Raw genomic sequence first — 26709 nt, 5'->3', positions numbered from 1 at the left:
CTCCAGGTGGCTAAATAACGCTAAATGCACCATTATTGTATATTAGCCATTTGATTGCCGTGTGCCAAGGGCTTTGAAGAGAAGCATAGTGTTCAGGGGCCACTGAATAGGGTCCCCACCCTGTTATTTAGTCCCCCAACACCCTTGACCAGTATGGTAGTATTGCCCTTGTGCATGGAAGAACTGGAGGCACAGAGAGGTTGAGGAAATATGCTCTAGGTCACACAACTGGTGGCTGTCTGAGCCAGGGTTTGAGTTCAAATTTGGGGAACCACAAAGCTGGCACAAGGGAAGCACTGTCTCACCACCCTTTTCTCATTGGCCTCAGTTTCCCTAGCTATGACATAAGAGGGTCTGATGGTGTCTGATCTCTGCAGGCATGAGGGAAGGTGGACAACTTGTCCAGAGTTGTCCCCTTTCTATATCTCTTCTGGGCTGCCTGCAGACCAGCTGGGCATCCCAAGGAACTGCTGGGGCTTCAGCTGTGGTTGCCAGGCACACGGGTCCCTCCAGATGTGAGCACTATGGTTGTGGAAGGCAAACAGCTCATCTCTGCTTGCAGACACATCATCAATTGTCTGACAGCTGCACATTTCCTGGGACCCAGTGCTCCCCTGGCTCCGAGGGAGGTATGTCAAGAATCCCAGCTCGATGTCCTGGCACTCAGAGCTGATGGCTTGATAACTGTTGGGAACAGCTTTCCGATTAAAACTTGGCCTGCAGCCCCCGCCTGTTTGGCTCCTCCAGCTGTGGTGCAAACAGAGCAGCTGGGCCCAGGTGGGGTAGTCAGTAATGGGTTGGGCTGAGTGGATGAGCGGGAAACCAGGGGCACTGAGCTCCCAGGGGTTCAGGGCTGTAGAGTTCCACCCATCTCAGTGGTGATGAGACCCCAGCATGGCAGGGCCGGCTTGAATGGAGGTGATGGCAGTGGAGGCTGGGTACTGAGAGGAGCTCACACACTGACAGATAGCTTCCAGGCCAGTAGTTGCTCCAATTGCCTGCTCTTTTTAATTTTTTTAAAAATTGCATTTTAGAGTGGGAAAAGGAGAGGGAAACATCAATGTGATACTGATTGTCTGTCTCCTGCATGCCCCCTACTGGGGATCCAGTCTGCAACCTGGGGATGTGCCCTGTCCAGGAATTGAACTGGCCCCCTTTTAGTGTACCAAACGATGCTCAACCAACTGAGCCACCCGGCCAGGGCAGTACATATTTATTTTATACAAGTATAAAGTTCACTTAACTCCTTAATTAAACGAGGGAACTGGTAAGATGTTACCATTAGCTCAAAGGAGAATTCAAAAGTCAGATACATTTATAGATCAAAAACACTGAAATAAACTTGCAAATGGAGGCAAAACTGGCTTTTCCACTGTTGGGAGAGTTGTCTGATTATTTTCAGAGCATTAAAACATTATGGCTATTCTGGTTTTCAAAAGAAAGATACAGATCACTATGTATAACACTACCATTTGTGTAATAAAAAAAGAGAGCAGAAGAACATACATGTTTTTATTGGATATTTGTTAATATTCATAAAGTATCTCTAGTTGCATCTGGGAAGAGGAACTTTAGGAAGAGATGCTTTCTGAATTTTGAAATATGTAAATGTATTTGAAATGTATTCAGAAAGAAATAAAAAATAAAATAAACAAAAACCATAAAGGCATTACATTAACAACTTTATGCCAATGATTCTGAAAACATCAACAAAGACAATTTCCTGAAAAAAAATATAACTTGTAAAAATGACAGGAAAAAAACAGAAATTCTGTCTACAACTAGAACCATTAAAGAAATGAAATGCTTAGTTTAAAATTGACATCCTATCCCCTCAAAGATCTCACAACAAACAAAACCAATGAAAAGCACCAGTCCGCGTGGCTCAGCCGTTGAGCATCGACCTCCTGATCCAGATCGAGGCTGGATTTGGGTCGGGTCACATGCCTGGGTTGCAGGCTCCATCATCATTGATGTTTCTCTCCCTCCTTCTCCCTTCCTCTCTCTGAAATCAATAAAAATATATGAGACAAACAAACAAAAGCAACCCCCCAGGCCTGGATGAGTTTATAGACAAATGTTTAATGTTTCAATAAACATTAAAAAGAACAGAAAATTCTGACCTTATACATAATCTTCCAGATAAAGAAAACGTAAGTCTTCTCAACTCACTGTGTATTTATTACAAACTCGATCCTAAAGCAAAATCGACGGTGCAAGAAAGCAAAATTATAACACAATCACACTCATGGACAAATATGAAAAAATGGTAAAGACGATATTAGCGAGTGGTTTAGCAATGCATGAAAAATGATATCAAGACCAGGCAACTTGTCTTTTACCTCGGAAACCGAGATGATGGAATAAAAAATCTAATGTATTTCAAACTATCAAAGGAAAAAAACCTATATGATTTATGTTGGCGCCTCACTTTTTCTTGTCTGTGCTCCCTGCTGCGCGGGGCTTGGGTGTTTATTTCACCACCACCTCGCTCGTGCCTGGCACAGTCCTTGGCACACTGTGAATCGTCTACGGCGGACCTCGGAGGGGAGCTGAGCCCTGGGGACCCGGGAGCTCTGCACTAACCTCGGCCCGCGCCCGGCGAGGCCTCCAGCACTGCCCGCGAGCGCGAGCGCCGGAGCGGGGCCCACCTCGCGCGCACCGGCTCTTCTCGCGGCCGGCCAAGTGCCACGGCGCCTGCGCGACCCAGGACCAGGAGAAACGCGAGTGGGGTGGGTGGGGCTGCGGGCGCCTGCGCGGCAGCGGAGAGTGGGCGGGGCCTGTACGGAGTTTGCCCAAGCGGCGCGGGTCCTGTTGGGCGGGCCGAGGGCGGGCCGAGGGCGGGGACTTGCGAGGGAGGCAGGGCCGGCCGAGCCAAAGGCGCCGCGGGGTTGGCTGCTACCCTGAGGCCGGACTCAACGGAATCGGGCCGCGCCACCGGGCGACCTCGCCCCCGGCCCGAGCCAGGAGCCAGCGAACGAGCGAGCGAGGCAGCGCCGCGCGGTAAGAGCCAGGGCCCGGTCTCCTCCGAGCGCGCCGGCGGGGCCGTTCATCTCCTCAGCGCCGCCCGCGCGGCCAGGCCCAGGCGGCCCCGCAGACCCCGTCGGGCCCGCGCTTGCGCCGTCCCCCTGTCAGGCCCCCCAGCCCGTTCCGCGCCTGCGCCGTCCCCGTCCGAGCTCCCGGGTCGACTCACAGCCTGACCCCGTGGACCCTGCGTTAGTGGCTGCGAGTGCCTCGTATTGGGACCTCGTCCTGGTCCCCCGGTAACCGCCGGTACCCTCTGAACCGAAGCACCAGGCGCGACCCTCGCGTTTTGCTTTCTCCGTGCCCCAGGAGAGGCCGGGGCCGCCGCCTCACCTCCCTGCTCCTCGGGTCCCATGCCCCCGGCGGGGAAGCGCGGCTCCGAGGCTCCGAGGGAGCGGCGCGGGGAGCAGGGCCGCGGGCGGCAGACCTCTGCCCTCCTGCGGGCTCAGCTTTCGCCGGGGCCCGCACCCCCACCCTCGTCCCGCTCCTCTGGGAGGTCAGCCCGAAGCAGACGGACTGTCCTTTTTCCTTGAGACCTGGTTATTGCATCAGGTTAGATATTATTATCCGTTGTTTAGCTGAGGAAAATTTTGCATTTCCCGCAATCTGGTAATTGTATGGGTTAAGCGGTTATGCTTAAGACACGATAGTTCATTCTTGGGCAGTTCCCCTGGAGATGTCTGGAAAAGAAATCAGTTCCCACGTAGTTCTAGCCTATTTACTAGACCAAGTAAGAATTCCTGTAATCATTCAAATGCAGAGAACCTGGGTGTGTGGAGCCAAGGAAAAATTCCTATAAATTCCCTGCCCTATCGTGATTACAGGGAGAAATGTGTTTGTAAAAAGAGTATCTCAAGCCATCGATAATGGTTTCCCTACTTTACAACAGATTCAAAACACTAAGAAATGTTGCAGAGCCCAACTGCGTTGGCTGTTACCCGCGAGGATGCATCTTGAGATGAAATCAGAGCTGTGCTTTAGACATCAGCATAATACTTATAAATTATAAAGTGCCATACCAATACAGAAAGGTATATGGGGTAAGGAGAAGTATTGATCTGGATAAAGTAGTTTCTGTAAAGAATTGGCTGATGCAAGAATTTTTTCTCTAAAATAATGTCTCTCCTCTGCTTTAGTATGCACCAAGCAGAGTCTTTAAGACTCAGCAACTTTGGTAGCTGGAGAATGCTGCTTAATTGCCTGTGTTTGGTCCAGATAGGGATTTTCTTGACATTTTCAGTAAGAAAGTGAATATTGTGCAGTAGGAAAGTTTTATCTGCGCCTTGGTAACAGTCCAAATATCCATCAATCAAGTACAGTACCATAGTGAGCCGATAGTAATGATAGCAGTTGTGGTCAAGGTGAAGTTTGTATCAAAATTTGCCTTTTAAACTTGAACTTTTAGAGTGTGTATCTGTAGTGCAGTATGTCATCTTGAGATGGGATTTTTCTAAAGCAGAGGTTCTTAATAACTGACTTGACACAGTACATTTTATATTTCAGATGACTCAGATGATAGTATTGCCTGGGTCCAGAATTACTGTGTAAGAGTTGCCGTAGAGTCATATACGTATTTAAGTCACATGACTAACTTGTACATTGTGTTACACAAATTGTCCAGCTCAGTAAAGGACGGATGACAGGGTGTCAGTAGGCTAGAGAAATTATCCTGGCCTTCTGGCTTTGGGCAAATCTGTATTCCTGTCTGGACCTTCATTTCCCCATCTGTAAAGTGTGGGAGCTGAGGGAGGAGATGGAAAGGAGCTTGAGTTGCCAATTTTAACATTTAATGGATCCTTGCTTACAGAGTCCTCTTCAGCTAGGGAGAATCCTCTAGATAGGGGGAGAACTGGGTCTTCTCACCAGTTCCATGACGTTGTTTGTGGTCCCTCCTCAAAGATGGGGCAAGGGGACATCATAAGTTGGTGAGAACAAATTTTGGAGACTCTTGGTCAGGCCCCTAAAATGGAATGTTGAATGGGCCTTAGTGTATTGAGAAAACAAGAAAAATATGGGTTTTAAAATAAATGTGTTCAACTAAAGGACTGCTCTTTCTAAAAGAAATATATCATTTTTCTGGTGTCAAAATTAAGTATCTTTTGTGAAATCATGGTGATTGTAAATGGTAGTATGTGGTGATTATGTGGTGATTGTAAGTGGCAAATAAAAGGTTGATTATCTTAACAGAATAAGATATTTTTAGAAATAAAGATCTAACCACTATGCTGTACACCAGAAACTAATACAAAATAATATTGAATGTAAACTGTAATTGAAAAAAATTTTTTAAATTTTAAAGAAAGAAAGAAAGAGAGCCTATATCTATTGTTTTGTTGTTGTTAAGAGTTTAGGAAAAAGTTCCTGGGACTTGCACTGTTGAGATTAAAGCATAGATTATTTTTGCCTGGCCAGAGTGGCTCAGTTGGTTGAGCGTCATTCTGTGTACCAAAAGGTTGCCAGTTTGATTCCGGGTCAGGGCACATACTAGGTTGTACTGGGGCAAGTACTGATGTTTCTCTTTCTTTCTTCTCCCCTCCTTCCTCTCTCTAAGCATGTCTGGGGGAGGATATATATATATATATGCACAGCTGTAAAAAAGTAAAGGTGAATTTGTGGTTGTGGGGGGCCACAATTAAGAAAGCTCTATTAAATTTGCTTGATATTCAAGGTGTTTCTATTCTGATCATTTTTTTCCTACTGAATATAAAATGTCAGTATATTTTTTAATGTGTGCTTGTGCCAGCAAATAAGCCTAGGAAATTCCTGCTTGGTGGTTGGGATTGTTAGTGTTGAATAGACTAGCTGTGAAGTTAAAGAACCTCTATGGGGTTTCTCTATCAGCTCAGAAATCTTTTATTGTGGCTTCAGTCTTTTGCTATGAAATAACATGACCATCAAGAAATTAGGCTTACAGATTGTATTTCAGATATGCTAGGGGGGAAAGTGGATATGGTCTGTTCCAAAGTGAATGTAACAGATGATCTTTTTGTCTGTGATGTCTTTAAAAGTCATCCTGGTCTGCTGTTACCAGCAGATAAGATTTAGAGTTATTAATCTTTTTTTGTACTCATAAAACTACAATATATCAACATGTGTCAAACATACATTTTAAAAGTGTCTTGAATTAAAATTAATAATGCAGTCCCTAATTTCTCATGATACTCATTTCTATATTCAGAGGACTGACTGCTTTCAGCCATCTCCGAGTTCTCCATTTTCAGAGGATAATTTGGCAACTCCATAAAGGGAATTTGTCTACGAGAGAAGAGAGTGCAGATGTGTTAACAGTGTTTTTCCTGACCTTTTCCCACATCTTCATTGTAGTTCTTTTCTTTATTCTTTAGTTAAATCCAGATGTTTCTTCCTGCCTCTCTGTCTTTCCAAAATAGTAATCTGTTCATAGTCACCCCCTCACTCCCACCCCACAATTTAAAATCCTTCAGTGGCTCCCACTATTTTCTTTTTTTAATTTTTAAATATATCTTTATTGATTTCAGAGAGAGGAAGGGAGAGGGAGAGAGAGAGCTAGAAATATCAATGATGAGAGAGTTGTTGATTGGCTGCCTCCTGCACGCCCCTGACTGGGGATCAAACCCACAACCTGGGCATGTGCCCTGACTGGGAATCAAACTGTGATCTCCTGGATCCTGGGCCCATGCTCAATTGCTGAGCCACGCCTGGCCGGGCGGCTCCCACTATTTTCATAATCAGGTCTGCCAGTCCTTAGCTTGGTATCTAGGACACTTCATCACTGGACTCTGACCTTCACTCTTAACCTTCCCCCACCTCTTTTTAGGTGCTTCATTGAGCTGTGCTGAACAACTCTTGGTCCCTTGAACTCTCTCCAGTCTCCTTGTCTTCCTCTGCTGGAATGTTGTTCTCTCCCTTTACCTGATGATCAGCGTCAAAACTCAGCTCAGATATTACCTTTCCTGGAAGACCTCTCTTATCCTGTCCAGCACCCTGTTTAGTTAGGATTTGGCACCTTTTTTTTTTCCTGCTCCTTCCACGAGCCAGTGACACCACAGTGCATAGCAGTGTCTGGACTGAGGTAAAGTGCTTGCACCTGCTGGGTGTGGTTTGTGCTGAGCTATCAGTGCTGCAGAGAAAGTGGACCACTTAGTCCCTGCCCTAGAGGGACTAAGGGGCATGTGACTCCAGGGTCATGTGACTACCAGGCTCGAGACACCTCCCAGTCATGCAAACCAGCTTGCAAAGTTCACTTAATTGTATCCTAGTGTCTGATTCAAATCTTATGTCTTGAAGAAGACCCTGTCTCTAATGTCTTGGGTCATCCAGAAACCAGATGGGCATCTCCTTGTTCCCAGCTCTAGAAGCAATATGCATTTTGCTTCCCTTTTTCACTTTGTATACCTCCCACCTTAAGTGGTTTTTTTTTGGACAGTAAATGTTTGAGATTAAGAAAATAGATTTCAAGTTTGTCTATTGTGCGTCTAGCCTAGGGAAAACAAAAGTTAAAGCAGAAAAATACTTTGTCTTTAAAAAAAACCAAAAAAACCCCTGTATTACACTTCTTTTCAGAAAAACTGAGCTTACATGAAAGAAAATAAAAAGACCCTGGGTAAGCTCAGGAAAGAGGCATACAAAGGAACTGGCAGAGATTTTTCAAGCAATACCTGTTAAAAATGGAAGTTGTCCGTTTTTTCCTGTCTCCCTTCTCATGTTCTAGGGAAAAATCCCAACTCAGCCGTTTTCCAATGGCATCTCTTCTACTGGGAATTCCCAAGGCAGTCTGTTGGAGCTGCTTTTTTCCAGAACAGCGATAATTGGACACTTTCTCCCAAGAGATGCCCCTTTTCTCCCCCTAAGGGGACACCAGTGTCCTGAGTCCCACTCCCTTCTTTCCCTGGAAGCTTTTCCTTGTCATGTTTTGGTTCTACCTCACCAGGCCCAAGAGTTCTTGAGCAGGAGGTGCTGAATTTTCTGAATGCATACTTTTTTTTTTTTTTACCTTTGGTGGGTTTTGGCCTGTCTGATGTTCTTGTTCTTTTCTGGCAGCCTGTATTTTCTTGCAAACTCCATTGAATCATTACAGTTGCTCAGGTTGGCTTTCTCTTTCCTGTTACAAATCACTTGCTGGATTTTCAACCCTAGTTCCCTCATTTTTATTCTTTTTAAAAATATATGTATATTTTAAATTTTTATTTATTAATTTTAGAGAGATGGAGAGAGAGAGAAAAACATTAATTTGTTGTTTCACTTATTTATGCATTCACTGGTTGATTCTTATATGAGCCCTGACTGGAGATTGAACCTACAACCTTGGTGTATCAGGATGATGCTCTAACCAACTGAGCTACGCAGCCAGGGCCCTTCATTTTTATTCTTTACGCTCACTCATTGCATACTTATTCAGTTGCCCAGTTCCCCCTCTCAAGGCATCTGCCTTGGATGTGTGTGTGTGTGTGTATACACACACACATATATTTATATATATTTTAGTCTCTTTTTTGTTATCTCCTTGCCTCAACACTTGTCTCCCTCCCCACTCCATACTCCCATCACCAGGATCATCAACCTTTTACATCATTCATGTATGCATTTGCAAACATGTATGCTTTAAAATAACAGCTTTGAGCCCAGCTGGGCGTAGCTCAGCTGTTGCACGTTGACCTAGGATCCAGGAGATTGCGGTTCGATTCCCTGTCAGGGCACATGCCTGGGTTTCAGGCTTGATCCCCAGTTGGGGGTGTGCAGGAGGCAGCCAATGGATCAGCGACGACTCTCCATCATTGATGTTTCAATTCTCTCTCTCCCTCTCCCTTTCTCTCTCTGAAATCAATAAAGATATATTTAAAAATAAATAAAATAACAGCTTTGAGATATAACATATACCATGAAGTTCATCCTTTTTGAAGTGTACATTTCAGTGTTTTTTTAGTATATTCACAAAGTTCTGCATTGATCACTACTCTTTAATTCCAGAACATTTTTTACCACTTCAGAAAGAAATTTTGTACTCATTAATAGTTACCCCTAGGTCTTTATTCCCTCCAGCTTCTGGTAATCACTAATCTATTTTCTGCCTCTATGGATTTATTCTGGATATTTCATATAAGTGGAATCATAGTTTGTGGCCTTTTGTCTGGCTTCTTTCATTTAGCGTAATGTTTTCAAGGTTTATCTATGTTGTAGCATGTATTAGTACTTCATTCCTTTTATGACCGAATAATAGTTCATACGTTGTTTATTTGCCAGTTGATAGACATTTGTTTTTTCCCCACTTTTTGGCTATTATGAATAATGCTGCTATGAACATTCCTGTACAACTTTTTGTGTGGATATATGTTTTCAGTTCTCTACCTAGGAGTACAATCATTGGGTCATGTGGGTAGCTATGTTAAACTTTTTGGGGAAGTCACCAAGCTTCTCTCAAGGTGCACCATTTTACATTCCTACCAGCAAGTGTATGAGAGTTTCAGTAGGATCGTATTTTTAACATTTCCATTTCTTGTTTTCTTTACTTAATATTTCTGGAAGTTTCATTAACACAGCTGTTATCACTCTAACTCATTGTGATTAATAGCTTCATAGTACTATTCCACAGTATAAATGAACCACTCATTCATTCAATTCAGCAGATAATTTATTAAGTGGCTGTTATGTATCAGGTACTGTTCTAGGCTCTGGGGCAACAGCATTGAACAAAATAAACAAAACCCTCTATACTCTTAGAGTCTACTTTTTAAAAAAATATATGTATCTTTATTGATTTCAGAGAGAGGAAGGGTGAGGGAAAGAAAGAGATAAAAACATCAATGATGAGTCATTGATCGGCTGCTCCCTGTACGCCCGCCTCTGCAACCCGGGCATGTGCCCTCACTGAGGCCTCGCCAGCCAGGCTAGAGTCTACGTGTGTGTGTGTGTGAGAGAGAGAGAGAGAGAGAGAGAGAGAGTCAGGAAATAAATAATATAGTATAGGATTTTACCTGTGCAGTTTGTGGCAGCTTTCTAAGTAGTGTATATGAAGTACCAAAGGAAGTTACTGTAGCAAGTTAGTATTAATCACCTTGCAAGTAAGAGTGGAAACATTTTCATAAAATAAAAAATAGAAAAAAACTAGTTAATGTGGATATGGAGTTTTTCTGGGGCGATAAACTGATGAGAGTGAAAAATAAGTATATATTTCCTTGGTAGCAAGGTTTACACATTTATAAATTGTATCCACATGCTCTTACTCTGTTGATAAGTAATAGAAACCCTTCACCAAAGGATATATGCCGTGAATTTCTGATGGATGCAGCTGAGAGTACGTTAGGGGACATGGCAAAACTTCCAGGCCCATTCAAGAATCTTGTTTTCTTACTGAACCTATATGTATTTATTATATTGCCCAATGAATTATTGAGCTTGTATTCTGCAGTAGAGCCTACTTTAAATTATTCATGTTGATGTTTAGGGAAAATAATCTGGGCCATCTAGAGTGAAGAGGCCTGGAGGAAAAAAAAACTATCTTCTCTTGAGGGGCAGATTATATTGACATGCTGCCCAATGGGGCCTGCACTGACACCTCTCTGTTGTCCCTAGAAGTAAAATAAGCAGTTAACATGAGTGTTTCTGTTCTGATTCAAAAATTTTTTTTAATTAAGTAATTTTTAAAAATATGTTTTTATTGATTTTAGAGAGAGAGGAGGGGAGAGAGAGAGAGAAGCACTGAGAGAGAAACATTGATGTTGCCTACTGCATGCACCCTGACCCGGGATGGAACTCACAACCTGGGTATGTGCCCTGATCAGAAATCAAACCCCAGAGACCTTTGTGTGCATGGGACAACAACCAACTGAGCCACACTGGCCAGGGCTGATTTTTTAAAAATTTGACTTTGAAATGAAGTTAGAAATGCATACTTTAGACACTCATCTTTCTTTTACTCACCCAGGTCAATGGCTTGCTTAATCTGGGACAGAGGTCCATCATAAAGGAATGCAAATCATTTATTAATCAGAATTTTACTATAATGAATAAAATGTTAATTTGCAAAATAATTTTTTGGCATTTTTACTTACTAATGTTCCTTATTTTTAGATTTTTAAAAATACAACCTGCAAGTTTATGTTATTTCTGAAGGTCTAGTGTAGAATATAAATGTGTCAACATAAGAAACATTCAAACCTGTAAGAGTTTTTAGGAGTTTATTTGAGCCAAATTCCAGGAAGTAAAATCTCAACCGATTGAGAAAATTTTTCAAAAAATGGCAGTTTTACCACTTGTTTATATACATCAGAATCAAAGGGGAAGATGAGAGTGGGTTACATGAAATCCGTTGGTGATAGATTCGGAAGGCGAGAGATAGTCAAAGAAGAAAATCTCAGGGATTGGATAAAAAGTAAAAGGAATAGACACATATAGTACTTCTTTTACAAAGGTGGGTATAGGATAGTTAACAGTTAACAACAATGAGGGGATTTGGTCTCTGTTCTGATGAGGCAGTGGTTGTGCTTTGAGGGGTGGGGAGAGGGAGGAGATTACTTTGATTTTCCAGAGGTATGTTATCAGGGGTGTTATCTTAGATAAGAAAAGACAACTGACAGGCTCAGTTAAGTTGAAGATTAATCTTTGTTGGGGAAAAATACCGCCCTAGGACATGACTACCGGCATTGAACTGCTTTTAGTTAGAAAGTTTTAATTTCAGATCATCCTCTGTGGATACTTTATGTCTCTGAATTTGTAAGGCTGCCATACGCGCCTCACCTGAGCTTGTCAGATTTAGTATGTGGCCCCTTTTCCATCCAAAATGTCAACCAGGATGCCATCTAGCTGCACTCTAATTCTTTGTTACCTCCTCCTGCCTTTGCTTCTGATTCTGCCTCCCCACTACATGTGCTTGGGTGAGCTGGGTTCCAAAACTTTATTTATAAAACTAATTTAATTCATAAGGTTTATGACGTTTATGTTAATAGTACTGTAAATCTAATGAGCACCTATAGCAGCATAGTTGAACAAGCCTACATTTCATGTGGTCCTTTCAGCCCATCTTGAGGTAGTTAAAACAACCATTATTTTCCTTTATTTTGTAAATGGGGAAATGAAGTTAAGAATATAGAGCTAACCAACGGCCAAGTTTGGATTAAAGCCCAGGTTTCTGACTAAAAGTCATATGTTCTTTTCACTGTTATATGCTGCCTTTTATCAGGGAAATTGGGGTATCCTTTTCCCCACTGGGTGTTGGGGGTGGGGTCCTTATGGTATCTTGAGAAAAAGAATTTTCTGCCAGGATGAGTGATTTTTATTTGCGTGGGATTACATCTCTGTGTTTCTAAAGTCCTATTCCAGTCATAGAAGAAGTGTAGCTGGGGTTTCAGTAAAGCTAAAGTCAGAGCCAGTGTCCAGAATTTCCATTACATGTTGCAGCTGGGTCCAGTTCAGTATCAGGCTAGTTACAGTCCATTAGTCCTTTGCGTGTGGGAGTTCACATGGCCATGGACCATTTGGGTGAGTGCCAGGAAGCAGGAGCAAGAGAGCCCCACAAGCCAGGAGGCCAGCACAGTACGCCAAGAGCAACCAAGAGAGTGAACTCCCTTGTTTAGGGAATTAACAATCCCAAATTTTGCACCCTTACATTGGCCACACCCATTCTGGGCAATGACATGTTCCAGGTGTGACTGACAGACACATACCTTCCCCACATCACCCCATCTTTGCTGGGCATGTGTCTATTCTCCTCCCTATCCAGTCCCTTCCCCCAGGAATCTGCAGGGAATAGATGGGTGGCTCCCTGGGGAGTGAAAGAAAGCTCTAGCTTCCTAGGGCAGCTGCCCAAATGACGTGCCTATATTTGGCATTTCCTTTGCTCCTTTCCTGTTACTAGTAACTAGGTTAATTACAACGGTATTGAAAGGTTAAGGTTGGTGGTGCAAGGGCAGGCTAACTAGCCATCACATATGGTGAATAAAGAAAAATTGAATTTATTTAAGGAAAGGAGGTGGGGGATGGGGATATTATGATTGAAGGAGCTACAGTACCTTCAATAAAACAGAAAACCTAGGTATGGCATGGTTTCTTTTGTAATTGAAATATTTGAAGAGCTTTCACATGGAAGAGGGATGGATCTATTTTATGTTGCTTTGGTAAATGGTAGTTACAGTTGCGCTGGCATTTGGTTCCATATATGAAAACTGCCAAGAATCGAAGGGGTTGCCCTTTAAGTTATCACCTAGAAACAGGCTGTGGGAGTGTGGTTGAACAGTGAATGGGGAGTTAAACTTGATGCCTGCTGTTTTACCAAAGTCCACTCCCCTCCTTTATTCTTTTCTTTGCCTCTAAATCCTTTCTTTACTGAGCTCTTGGCTGGGCCTGCTTTCTTTTCTTTCTTAATTCATACCTGCCCCTCTTAAGCCACTCAGAGGCAAGTTTTTAACATGGGACTGTCTCAGTTTTTTTTTTTTTTTGATAAAAATTTTTTATTGCTTTTTAGAGAGAGAGGAGAGAGAGAGAGAAACATTGATAAGAGGGCCAAACATTGATTGGCTGCCTCCTGCATGCTCTCTACCGGGGATCAAGCCCTCAACCCAGGCATGTGCCCTGACCAGGAATCAAACCAGCAGCCTTTCGGTGCATGGGATGATGCCCAATCAGCTGAGCCACACGAGCCAGGGCTCAATAATATTTAATGATAGTTTGGTTCATTTTTGTCACATTTGGAATAAGGAATTTATCCTTATTCCTTCCATATTATTTTAAATAAAGGACAATAAAGTATGAATTTTGAATTTATAATTTTTCCAATACTATTCCTAGGGAATTTTTAAAAACTGGGAATAAAAATTGAAGAGTATATTCCATGAGGAGGGGATTCACTAAAGAAGTCTGAGATTCTCTGCTGAAAGGCTAATGTAGTATTTACTTTCTTACTCAAGGCTTATTATCCTCAGAGATAACCACCCAAGCTTATTATCATATTTTGTTCCTAGTTGCATGTGATTGTACAAAATATAGAAAGCTACATAGGTGTAGCATTTGCGTGGCCAAAGGAGCTGTATACTGTAAATCGGGGGAGAGAGTAGTCAGCAGTGCAAGTTCTGCATTGATGTCAGAGAGTGACTTCTGAGAAAGGATCTTTTAAAAAAAATTGTTGGAGACCAGAGTTTATGTATTTATTCAGTGATCAAGTCTCTGTGCAATGCTGTGCCAGAAGTGAGGTTGGGAGATTTGAAATGATAGGGGTAGCTGAACTGAAAAAGAGGTTGCCTCTAGGTAAGAGAAACAGACACATGAGAAAGTAAGCTAGGAGAATTTTCCCTGCATAAATACAATTGAAGTTATACCACAGTTGTTTGGAGCCATTAGAGATGAACTACTGTGAATATCTGAGTAACTAGCCAAATAAGGTCAGCTTATGTCTGATGATGCAGCAGTCCTTTCAGCCCCACTAGAATGCTTTGGTGAGTGAGGAGAGAGGGCATAACTGCTCTTTAAAGGCAGCTCAGTCAATGTACGGGCATCTCTGATTATTAGCTGCCTTGGAATGTCTCCTGATAACTTTCACTAGTCCTATTCCTTCCTGCCTCTTGGATCTTAAACCGTTATTTTCATTTGCTGAATTTGAAAGTCTCTCTTTGAGTTTTTTCTAGAGCCCTCTGGACTGGAGATAGGCTGGTTATTAGATTCTCTCCTTATGGTGGTGGTCTAGAACTGAACACAGTACTAGAAAATTTTAAAGGAAGGATATTTTGTGTTTATGTGTGCAAAATACTTCTTCATTTTGGGAAATTTCAAACATATACACACCTGAGAAAATGATATAATGAAACACCAGTGGTGATGTTACCACCCAGCTTCAACAGTTACTATCAATTCTAGGCCCTTTGCATTTCTACAAAAAAGCCTGCTGGATTTTTCTTTTTTTAAATATATCTTTATTGATTTCAGAGAGAGGAAGGGAGAGGAAAGAGAGTTGAAACATCAGTGATGAGAGAGTCATTGATCAGCTGCCTCCTGCATGCCCCTGACTGGGGATTGAGCCTGCAACCCGGGCATGTGCCCTGACCCAGAATCGAACCGTGATCTCCTGGATCCTAGGTCGATGCTCCACCTCTGAGCCACACCTGGCTGGGCCCTGCTGGAATTTTGATTTGAATTGTGTTGAATCTGTAGATAAAGTTTTGGGGAATTGACTTCCGAACAATATTGACTCTTCTGACTCATGAACATGTTGTATCTCTCAATTTATGTAGATCTTTAATTTATCTCAGCAGTATTTTGTAGTTTTCAGTGTGCAGCTCTTTCACCTTTTTGGGTCAGATTTACCTCTAAGTATTTCATATACTTTGTTGTTATTCTAAATACTATTTTTAAAATTTTCATTTTCCAATTGTTCATTGCTATAATGTAGAAATATAGTTGATTTTTGTACACTGATCTTATATTCTGAAATTTTGCTATACTCAGTCTAGTAGCAACTTTTTTTTTGTATAGTGTAAACAAATATGCTATTGGGAAACTAAAAAATTCATGCGACTCCCTTTATTGTGACATTCACTTTGTTTCGGTGGTCTAGAACCAACCATCAGTATCTCCAAGTTATGCTTGTACTCATTTATTCAGTAAATCAGAGTAGATAGGCAGTATTCTCAGAGACATACATATGTGTATAGTGCTTTGGTAATGTTTTGAACATAGAAATTTTGAAGACTCCCATCTGCTAAGTTGGGAGTAAGCTGCTGTGACATTTGTATGGTAGTTTGTTATTCTTAACACCTGCTACTAGTAGTAACCTCTTACTGAAATTCAAAGTTTGTTAACATCATGTAATATTCTGAAATTTTACTTTTTTAAAATTAGAATGACTCATAAGAAAGAAACATTTATTTTACGTGTTCTATTAATACCTGATGGGTTATATTCTGTTGAAATTCTGACATGAAATTAAGCTTTATTGCTTGAACTTACAATATATTACTCAGGCAGTAAAGATGAACAGTCTGATCTTGAATTGGTAGCAGCAGAATCAGTGTAATTGAGTTATATGTCTCAGCATTTTAATAAGGAAGTGTGGACCGTGACATTTTGAACTCAGAAGGAAGTGCTTTCCACCGTTTTCCTCTTCCTCCCTCTTACACCCTCATCCCCCCAGTGATGAGGAAATGGAAATTCTCCGCTCCGTCACAGGATGTCTTTAACAGTTAGACTGTGAACTGTTTAACAGGTGATTAACTCATGTGTCTAGAAAGAGTTTACTGGGATTTCCTTCTGACACACATGTCCTTTTCAGCAGTGATTTGGGCTATTCACATCATGATTTTGTCTGTTTTTCTAGTTTTGGTTCCATTCTCTATGTAATTATTGAATAATATACTTAAGACCCTGGCCTTGCCTTGCGTTGACTCCTGTGTGCAGCATTTGCATTCTGAGTGAGGCCTGTGGGAGAAGTCTGTACACACTGCCCTCTGAGGGTATACTGATAAGTGCTAGAAGAGTTACAGTCTAAGTGCTGCGGGCTTCATGAGTGGGGGAGACAAGTATGAATATGGGTATTGGGAAACACAGCTCCTCTGAGCTGGGCTTCAAGAGGACTTGAGTGGACCTGTCCTTTGAAATTGTCTTTGAAGGAGGAGGGAGTTTCCAATGAGTGGACATTGGAGTTGGGGGAGTAATAAGCAAGAGCTTCATGCAGTTGGCATGAGCTGCATGAACCAGGTAGAGTGACTGGCACAGGGTTGATAGTTTCATAAAAGTGAAACAGACCTGCTGCGCTAAACTTAAGCTGTTTGGAGGGGAGGGAGTCCCAGAGGGTGGTTTTAGAATTGTAGGTCAGGCTGTTTGTGGAGGACTGACTGTCAAGCAAGGGGATTCAGATTTAACATTCTTGCTGGTTATGGCACAAGACTTCTTCCCGTCTTTTTTTGTCATGGTTCACTTTGTATATTATTCCTTGTGTCCTGTTACTCCCTTCTCTACCACTACCTTTCCTTTTCTCCCTGTTTGAGGATCTGTGTGCCAGGGCTAGGATTGTCAGATAAAATACAGGACACCCAATTATTTTGAATTTCAGATAAATAGTGAATACTTTTTTAGTCTAAGTATGCCCCAAATGTTACCTGGATAAACTGCAGTGAGGTGAGTGCTGTGGTACAAGTGCCAGAGAGGAGAGGCTAACTCCATCTAGAAGAGTCAGGGACTAAGGATATGGCATTTGAGTTGAATTTTTTTTTTTTTTTAATCTTTATTGATTTCAGAGAAAGGAAAGGAGAGGGAGAGAGAGAGATAGAAGCATCAATGATGAGAGAGTCATTGATCGAGCCCGCAACCCAGGCATGTGCCCTGACCGGGAATCAAACCCCAATCACCTGGATCCTAGGTCAACCGCTGAGCCACGCCCGGCCGGGCTTGAGTTGAATCTTGATGTGACATGTCAGCTAAGAAGATGGTAATGGGCTTTCAGGGATAGGGACCTATAGGAGTAGAAATGTGGGTATTTGAAAGAGAGTCGCTATGTCTGTGTGTAAAACAGGAAACTAAGTGGGGAGAGTGCCTGGGAGCCGGGCCTGTGGAGGACAGCCTGTTGGTCACTGAGGCATTTGGTCTGAGGTAGGCCTGAGGCATTGCCTGAGAGGGGAGTGGCGGGGTGGGCTTTGTGCTTCAGAGTGTGGAGAAGTTGTGGTGCGGGAGGATTGAAAGCAGGGAGAACATCAGGAGGCTTATACTTACCCAGCTGTACTTCTTCTGGCGCAGAAAGAGGCCAAGCAGGGCTGGCAGGGGTGGGGGGACGGAGAGGAGGGACTTTGGTAAGCCGAGATACATCTCCATCACTTTTATATGTCTCTGAAGACAGAGCACCCCAAAAGCCCTCTGTAGTCTCACTGTACAGGCCACCTCTTGAGATAAAGAAAGTTAACCCAGGGAGTTGCCGAGCTGTGGTGGAATGATGAATGATGTGGGATTTGGAGTTACACCTCTTCAGACCCTTGCTCTAGCATTTGCCAGCTCTGGTTATCCTTTTTACAGTGGACCTGATGATCATACCTATGTCCTCAGATAAACAAGGATTGAATGATTGGTTTAGCAAGACATTCTTTGTGCCATTGGCAAAAAAATTCTCTTGTTAAAATTTTAGGCTTATTATTTTTAAAGGATTTTTAGTGATACACTTCAATGGCTAGTGAAATACAAAAGAAAATGTTTCATTTTTGTATTTCAAATCAGAGTTTGTTATAAATATACAAATACATAAAATTGATATTTTAAATTAAAAATATGGTCGACAGTTTATTTTATGAATACAGTATTGTGCGAGTTTAAAACTGCCTGCCAAAAATCTGAGCATAAAGCCATGGTTTACAAGGATACTGAATAAACGTTTTCTTTTTATAAATATTCAGAAACCTTGGCTGAGAAGGGAGTAGCCAGAGGAGACTCAAAATTTCTTGCATTCTGGGATTTTGAACTTTGGGAACCAATTTGTTTTGGACTAAATCTGGAATAATCATTTGTGTACTGTAGCCAGAAATTCTTTTAGGCTGTCCCTTTCCACCCTTGTCACTTGTCTGGAATGTTAAGTATTGTTAGTAGTTTAACGGCCTTTTAGCAGCTTGTATTACAAAGAGAGATCTCCAGAAATGGATCTGAAGAGATCTTGGTATGAGATTAGGTTTTTTGTTTTATTCTTTGGAAAGTAGTAAGAAAGGAGACTTATGGTTCTAAGTCTGAAAAATCCAGGGAGCTACTAGTTGTGTCTAAATATTTCCTTGTGCTAAATCTTGCCGAGTAATAGAGAATAGTCGTAAATTAGTATGAGTGGGCTTTTCTGTGGCCAGAACTAGTGGAAATGGGGTTGTGCTTTTGAATTTTTGTTGCTTGATAATTTCTTTTTTCTAGCATCCTATTACCAGTAGTTGTAGTTTAGAAGAAAGAGCTCAGACTTTGGGCAAGCTACTAACCTCAGGTTTTTTCCTCCTTTCCAACCATGTAGGGCCATTATGAGAATCAAATGTGCTAGTGTTGGTGCAGCTTGGGCCTTCCCCACTGGCCAGACGGCAGTCTCCAGGCAGCTTGTCTGGTATTTAAACAACAGCAACATTGACAGTGTCTCAACTTCCTCATTACTCTCTGACTCTTTCACAAAGCCAAAATTTTTTTTTTAAGTCCTCACCTGAGGATATGTTTTTTATTGATTTTAGAGAGAGAGGAAGGGGGGGGAGAGGGAGGGAAGGAAGGAGGGAAGGAAGGAGGGAAGGAAGGAAGGGAGGGAGGGAGGGAGGGAGGGAGGGGGGGAGGGAGGGAGGGAGGGAGGGAAAAGGAGGGAGAAACATCCATGGGTTGCCTCTGGGTACATGGCCTGACCAGGAATCAAACCTGGGACTGGTACATGGGACAATGCTCCAACCAACTGAGCCACACCAGCCAAGGCTCACAAAGCCAAATTTTTGAAAAGTTCTTCTCTTTCATCACCTACTCAACTTTTCTTCCCATTACAGTACAGTCTGATTTTGCTTCCATGCTTCTACTTGGAGCTGTGTTCTCCTGGCTTACCATCACCTCCTTATCACTAACTTTAGTGTCTACTTGGGTATGGTTGAACAGCACGGCCTTTCTTTTGTTATTTTCCTTCCAGGCCCCTTACAGAGTGTGGCCACGCAGGAAGGAGGTAGCTGTAAGGGAAAGAGGGTGGAAATCATGGAGGAGCTTCTTTTTCCTCCTCCTGTGACCATGAAGGTGGTTAGAGGAGTGCACCCCTAAGAATAAGGAGAGGACACCAGTGAAGTCTCTTCCTTCACAGGGCTGGAGGAGGAGAGGTAGATCCAAATGCCATCTTTCCTCAGTAAGCCATTTGCGTTATTGATTTATGGAAACAGAACTACCATGTTAAATGTGCATTAGTAGTTGATAATCACACCCTAATTTTTCATACCTAATTTTAGGCATGAAATAAAATCTGTCTTAAAAATGAGTCAATATCATGTTATAATAAAAGTAAGCATTTAAAATTGTCAATAAGAATTGAAGTATTTTGAGCAGTAATGGACTTTTGTATGTGGATTCAGACTAAGCAGAGAATCACACACCTGATGGCATCTCACCTGGCTTCTCTTGCCTTCCTGTCTCTTTTGTGCACCTTGAATACAAACCCACTTCCACAAGTACAAGGTGTTTTTTTGGTTTTTTGTTTTTTGACATTACAGGGCTCAAGCTTTTCCTCTGAGTAAGCCTTGACTTTTTCAATGAAGTCCCACTCCTGTAAGTCTGCCTTTAAAATGTACACATTTAAATGCACTTTTTCTGATTGTATGTTATAATTCATAACAAGTAAGGTTAAAAACATGTATATGTTGAGGAATTCAGTATAGGGTCAGTTTAGTGCATTATGATTTATTTAATTAAAGCATTTTTAATTGAATCTTTTCAATATTTTGTTTGTTTTCTGTAGTACACATGCTTTTATCAGATTGGTTATTGGTTTTGATTAATTTAGCAACATTTATTTACTGACTGTAATGTAGCTAATTTGCCAAATTTGTTTTTTCTTGACTGTGTGATTCCTTCTCCTCAGTGTTTTAAGTCTGTTCTTGGTTTATAATTCTAACATTTTCCCTAATCTTAAATATGGAGTGTGTGAAATAAGAGAGAGAAATGTATTTAGATTGATTGGGTCAAAACCCTTTTTGGATTTTTAATGGGATATTGATAGGCATAAAAAATCATAACTAATAAGCAATTTCCTTTTTAAAAAAGGTTTTGATTTCTGGTTCTGAGGGCATAAATTGTAAAATAGAATTTTTGAATTTCTGAAAGGAAGATCCTAACACACCCTCCTCGCCTTATAAACGAGGTTCAGAGTTTAGCATGACTGGCTTACAGTCATGCAGACGTCAGGCCTGTGACCACAATCCAGGTCTCTTGATTATTGTTCTAGTGAGCTCCCTACTGTATATTTTCAGTATTTCCTGATATATAATTTTCAGTGGGAAAGAACCAGAAGCAAGTGTTGTCTGTTGACATCTGTGCACTGCAGTATGTAATTTAATATAAGTAGTAAGTAAAAACAATCTTTAGTCATTTCTTATTATAAAGAGTTTCTCTTACAAAGTGTCTTTTGAGTTGCTTTTATTTTAATAAGGCATTAGTCATACTTGGGGCATGTAGTGTGTGTTCTATAAATTATGATAGGTTTCATTTATTCTGTCTTTACTGTGGGCTGCCACCCTGCTAAGCATTTGAGGTTCGTTATTCTATTTAATCCTCTCAACATTTCTTTAAGGCAGGGTAGGTGGTATGTTTACGAGCCCATTTTACTTATGAGGAAACTGAGATTTCAGAGAGGTTACGTAACTTGCCCTGTGATACAGATCTGATCAGACATATAATGACAGGTAAGGTAAATTCTTAAGGTCCTTTTGGCATTATTTCTGAAGCTTGATTGGTATGTTTTCATGGGTGGATGGTTTGGGAGAGTGGAGTTTCTGAATCACTGAAATAAATTGCCGTCCTTGATTTTGGATTGTTGCACTATTTTTCTGACATTTGAGCCCTGGTGAAATAACTTCTGGATTAAGTATGTCAGGATTCTTGTTCTTGTTCTTGGTTTAATTATGTTATTTTGTACAAGAACTCTGTAAGTTAGGTTTTATCAACTCCTCTTTATAGGAGAGGAAACAGAGTGGGCAAAGATATGAAGTGATAAAGTGATTTGAGTGATTTGCCCACTGTCACATAGCTTGTATGTCAAAGCAGGAGCTGGAACCCAGCTCTCTTGACTGTAAGTTTAGTGCTATGCTATTGCTCTGGGACTGGGAGGGAGGTTCTAGTGGTACATCACAGCCTTATTGCTTTGTCCTATATACGTAATATCACTAGAAGTTACATGAATTATATTTAATTAGGAGGTTTTTGGAGTTAGAAGGTACTTTTGAGAATCCTTAGATTCCAACCTCCTTTTATGGTAGGTGCGGATCCTGAGTGCTTAAGTTACTTAGACTGAAGACAGCGCTTGTTAGAGGGAGAATGAATGAGTTTCAAGTCAAAGTCAGAATTTAAAAATATCCCAAAGGCTGGGACCTTGAGCTGAATCTGACCAAATGAAAATTTTAACAGATACATGTATAGGTTTTTTAGAGTATAAATTACAGAACAATGGAAAGGAGAGAAAAGTGGGGGTATTTACTGTATAATTTATTCAATTCTGTGTGTTTGAAAATTTTCGTAATAAAATATTCAGTTTAGCAGCAATTGGTGTGTAAAAGACTTGCAAGTATCTGGTAGCTTCTAGAAAAGCAAGGCTCTTTCTTAGATTAAGTTAAGAGAAGCTCAGTGTCTAGAAAGAGATGTAATAGTCATGCTGAACTCTGCTTGCCAGACCAAATCTGTCTAGTATCTGTGCTCAGTTGCAACGGGCCTGCATACCATGATGCTGATGAACACAGATGGTGTGGAATCTGGAAGAGTGGCTGGGGATTCGTGGGTCTGACATGAGAAAAGGGTAGACTTAGAGAAGCCTTGTAGTGGTCTTCAGATCTGGGAGAGCTGTGGGGTGAAGAGTGGTACTTTTGTTCTTACTGTAGAGCTTAGATTCAGGTTAGAGGAAAGGAATTACAGGGATTGAGATGCCATTCTAGTTGCCTCGTACCTGAGCTCCCCATTCTTTGCCCCTTTAGCCCATCCTCAACAGCACCAGGTTCATCGTTAGGAACTACAAATCTGATGTAGGGCACACTACCTTTAATCCGTCTTTGGTTTGCTGTCCTGTGTCAGACAAAAGCCAGGCCTTGCCCATCCCACTAAGCCCTTCCCCACCAGTCCTCACTTGGACATTTCTGTATTCTAGCCAGACCCAGGTCCATAGAGTTCTGCAGGTTAGCCCAGTGCTTTTCCACGCCTCTATGAGGAGGCATACCTCCCACCCTATTCTCCAAAGACAGAACTGCGGAGTAGATCTTTCTGCTCCTATTGTGCTTGTACACACACATAGTTTACCCTTGAACAACACGGGTTTGAGCTGTACTGGCCCACTTATACAAGGGATTTTTTCAGTTTTTATTTAAATTGTTAACATGAAATTCAAACCCCTTTTTGTTCAAGGTCAACTGTATTTTCCATCTGTGAGTGGGAATCTGTAGAGGCGGAGAGACTGACTATAATTATACTCAGTTTTTTTTGTCGCATGGGGGGTTGGTATCCGTAACCCTTGTGTTGTTTACTGGTCAACTGTACTTACCTTGTTTTCTCAGTAGAATTTATAAAGGGTGGTGACCTATTCACTATTCATTTATGTATCTCATTTTTTCACTAGACTGTGAGCTCCTTGAAAGTAGAATTTTTTCTTAATCATCTTTATATATTCATGTATTTGTTTATGCCTTGTCTGACTAGCTTCCCAGAGAATTGGTATTTGTCTTGTCATGGCACAAAAGTGTTCAGTGAATGTTAAGGAAATGATTTGCTTCATAACTTTTTAGTTGTCATTATCCTCCAACAGTAGAGCTTATAACTAGTTTTTTTGTCAGTGATGTTGCATGTGAGATTTCCTATAAGTAGCCTCCAAGATATTTTCCACTTTTAAGTGTCTGTGGTTTGATTTTTTAAATACTATTTTATGTACCATATGTGGAAGGTAAGAGATGGCTCTTTATTTGTTTTCGTCAGGGGCTTTAATTATATGATATCCTCAACCATGTAAAGGAAACTCAAGCGTCCTGTGTGGCTGTGGATGTGTAATTAGCTATAGGCAGGACTCCTGGAGCTATAAATCCTGTTCTGAGGAGCCTGAGTACTGGAACATCCTGGTTAGAGTTCTGGCCACCCAGACTGCAGCCTTCTAAAAGCAGGGTTATTTCTATAAAGGAGAGCAGTTGTGTCTGCCCATGCCTAATAAATAATTATTTAAAATTAAAAAATAGGTATCTAAAAATTAATATGATTTTAGTTAAGAATTTTACTGCTATAACTTAGTACATACTGATTTAGACCTGGTAATAATTTTCTGCTCTAAAGAAAGATAGATTATTATATTAAATATCATGGTAATTAGTACCTATGCTGGGTAATTTGGAAAGTATGATCACCCCTAGAAACCTGCAAAATGGCTAATTCTCAAGTGCAAGGATGATTATTGCTTCATTAATAATGTACACTGTTATACCCAGTTCTATTAGTGATCTAGGATGTTATTTTTACTGATAGAATGCACAAAATAATTTAAAATTAGTAATATTTAAGAAGGAAGCCTTGCAAATAGGGTGCATTAACAAGTCTAATAATTTTTCAACTTTTATTTTCTGTAGCTACATCAAGCTTTCAAACATTTTTATTTATTGCATGGTACAATTCTTCAAAAACAAATTTCTAAGGTGCTTTCTTTCAGTTTTGTTCTCAGTATACCATTTCTTTCCACAGATTTGCTTGTAAATGTATCACGAAGAGGCAGCCCAGAATGAAGAAAGCAAGCAGGAGTGTTGGCTCAGTGCCTAAAGTGTCTGGGATAAGCAAAACGCAAACAGTAGAAAAAACTAAACCTGAAAACAGTTCTTCAGCATCTGCAGGAGGCAAACTTGTAAAACCTGGAACAGCAGCATCATTGTCAAAGGTATTAATGTGGCGATGTTTGAATATGTGATGGATTTTTAGGTGGCGTGGATCTTAATATGATGTTTGATTTATTAAAGAAGCATTATTTAGGGTTCGCCCTCTACTGGTGCGGGGAACACATAGCCTTTGAATAGAGTTCACAGTCTGGTGGACTCAACTGGTATGTATGGTTTGTCTTTATGAATGAAACCAAATAGTAGGCTTATTTGTGAAACAAATCATTGAGCGTCTGCTTAGTGCAAGGCTCTGTGTTGGTGTGAGCTGGAGGTAGAGTCTGCCTTCAAGGAGCTTGTGAAGTAATGGATGGAGTTGAATCACATGCAGAGTAACTAAAATACATGCAAAAAAAAAATTAGATGCCCTGGGAGAGCAGGAAAACAGTGTTAGCAGTTTCAAGTAGGAAAATACTGTTTCTAGCCAGAAGGTTTATGCTGGGTCTTAAAGGATGACCAGCAGGGGTTTTTATTCCCGCCCCACCCCCTTCCCATAACTTACTCTTTTTCTGACAACTCATCCAGTATTAATTCTAGTTAAAATGGGGTGAATCTAATTTTCTTTACGCTCCTTTATAGGCTGGCTTAGTTCTTGTTAGTGTAGGATAGTGATTCATTAGATCAGCAATTTTTGACTGGTGCACTGCAAGAATTTTTAAAACATGCAGTATCTGTTTAGTTGGGCATTGACCTCTTTTTCCTTAAGATTGTCAAATAAAAAAATGACAACAGCCAGCACAACGATAGCCATCTGGTATTTCGTCACATCGGCAAAAAATATATTTTTTGGTGTGCCACAGAATTTTAGTAATTAGTTTATATGTGCCACGAGATGAAAAAGGTTGAAAATAGTTGCATTAGATCCTGGGTTTCAGGAGCAGACAGACGTGGGTTTAGTATGTGCTTTATAGGGCCCTGGTCAGGATGAAATGAGGAGAATATATGAAAGCGATTAATACATGGTCTGGCACACAGCAAGTGTTTAGTAAATGTAGCATTTTTATTGGTTCAGTCTAGAAACTCCTCTCTAGGAAGTAAGTTTTCCCTGGGTGTTCTCAGTGTCTATGTTGGTTTGGACTATCCAAGGGACAAGGTGGCTCCAGGTCAAGTCTTATGTCATTGCACAGAGATTCACACAGTCGTCTTCTTCCAGCCTTCCCCAGCCCAGAATGCATTTCTTTGTTCTTTGCTTGTTTGTTTTAGGGATGTGGTGTTTTGGATTTTGACTCAGTGGAGAAAACCTGGAGAGTGTTTCTGCTAGTCTGATAGGGAGAAACCAAGCCCTACCTGAAACATGATCCATTAAAAGCCTTTTGTCTGTGCAGGACTTTGATAGATCGAGGCTTAATTATTTTTCGAAGTACCTCCAGGAACAGCTGGTGAGGGACTTCCTTATATGTGTTAAAAGATCTAGCAGGAAATGCTGGTTTTTCTACTCCAGGGTTGTTGAAACTGAACCTAGACTTACTCCATGGGCTTGGAGATGCCCCCAGATTTTCTCCTTGCTATTGCCCTAATGAGCTGCTGGTGTCATCCTGTGGCCTAAGGGATGGTACCAGGAGTAGCCTTTTGCCCTACTTCCGTTAGCCTGAATCAACACCATGAATTATTTCCGTGGCAGTGCTGCTCCTCTTTCATGTAAGATAGCTGACATTTTCTGACCTAACTGGTTACTCAGTTTCTGGGGCTGTCTTTGGAGTGGAATGCCTGTGTGACCTGTTATTTACCTGACTGGAAGAACAGGTTGAAACATTGACTTTGGATTTGCACTGCTGCCTTTCTTCTGTTGCCTCCTTATCAGTGGCAGGCAGTGTCTTTGAAGGTTTACAATGGAGTGTATACTGTGCAGGCGTGGCAGACCGTCTGAGGCTTGGATCCGGAGTTGCAAGTAGTTTGAACAGTGAGTCTTGAACAGTGAGTACTTTTTCATTGTAAAGCAGAACTGTATGCCTGTTGTGTGACAGCACATGCCAGCTGTCCGTAGCTTTGGCTCTGCTGTGTTGGCTGGTTTGTTTAAGTAAGTTCTGTGTGTGTGTAGTGGGGAGGGTCATTGAAGAGATGAAGCTATTTGGGAGCACTTTACCTGGACTGGAGCAACTGCTTTTACTTAAGAGAGGAGAAGAAAGTCTTGAATAAAAATTAAAGTAAGAAGACA

General features: G+C 41.4%; 1 protein-coding gene across 3 annotated transcripts in view; it reads left to right on the top strand.

Annotated features, from left to right (window-relative positions):
- The first annotated feature begins 2901 nt into the window (after positions 1–2901).
- SPECC1L (sperm antigen with calponin homology and coiled-coil domains 1 like) overlaps positions 2902–26709 on the top strand; it is a 109257-nt gene continuing 85449 nt past the window's right edge. The window contains exons 1-2 of one of the 3 annotated variants that reach the window (XM_087828557.1): positions 2902–3003; positions 24370–24559. In XM_087828557.1, coding sequence (XP_087684683.1) covers positions 24407–24559 — 153 coding nt within the window. In that variant the 5' untranslated portion in view covers positions 2902–3003; positions 24370–24406. Of the gene's footprint in view, positions 3004–3540; positions 3577–24369; positions 24560–26709 lie in introns of those variants that run through there. The other 2 variants (XM_087828558.1, XM_016204292.2) reach the window with 2 other exon arrangements.

Source organism: Miniopterus natalensis, chromosome 20 (assembly GCF_054644295.1).
Source record: "Miniopterus natalensis isolate mMinNat1 chromosome 20, mMinNat1.hap1, whole genome shotgun sequence".
Classification (NCBI taxonomy): domain Eukaryota; kingdom Metazoa; phylum Chordata; class Mammalia; order Chiroptera; family Miniopteridae; genus Miniopterus; species Miniopterus natalensis.
The sequence above is the reverse complement of the archived record's forward strand: the minus strand, read 5'-3'. Positions and strand labels throughout refer to the sequence as shown.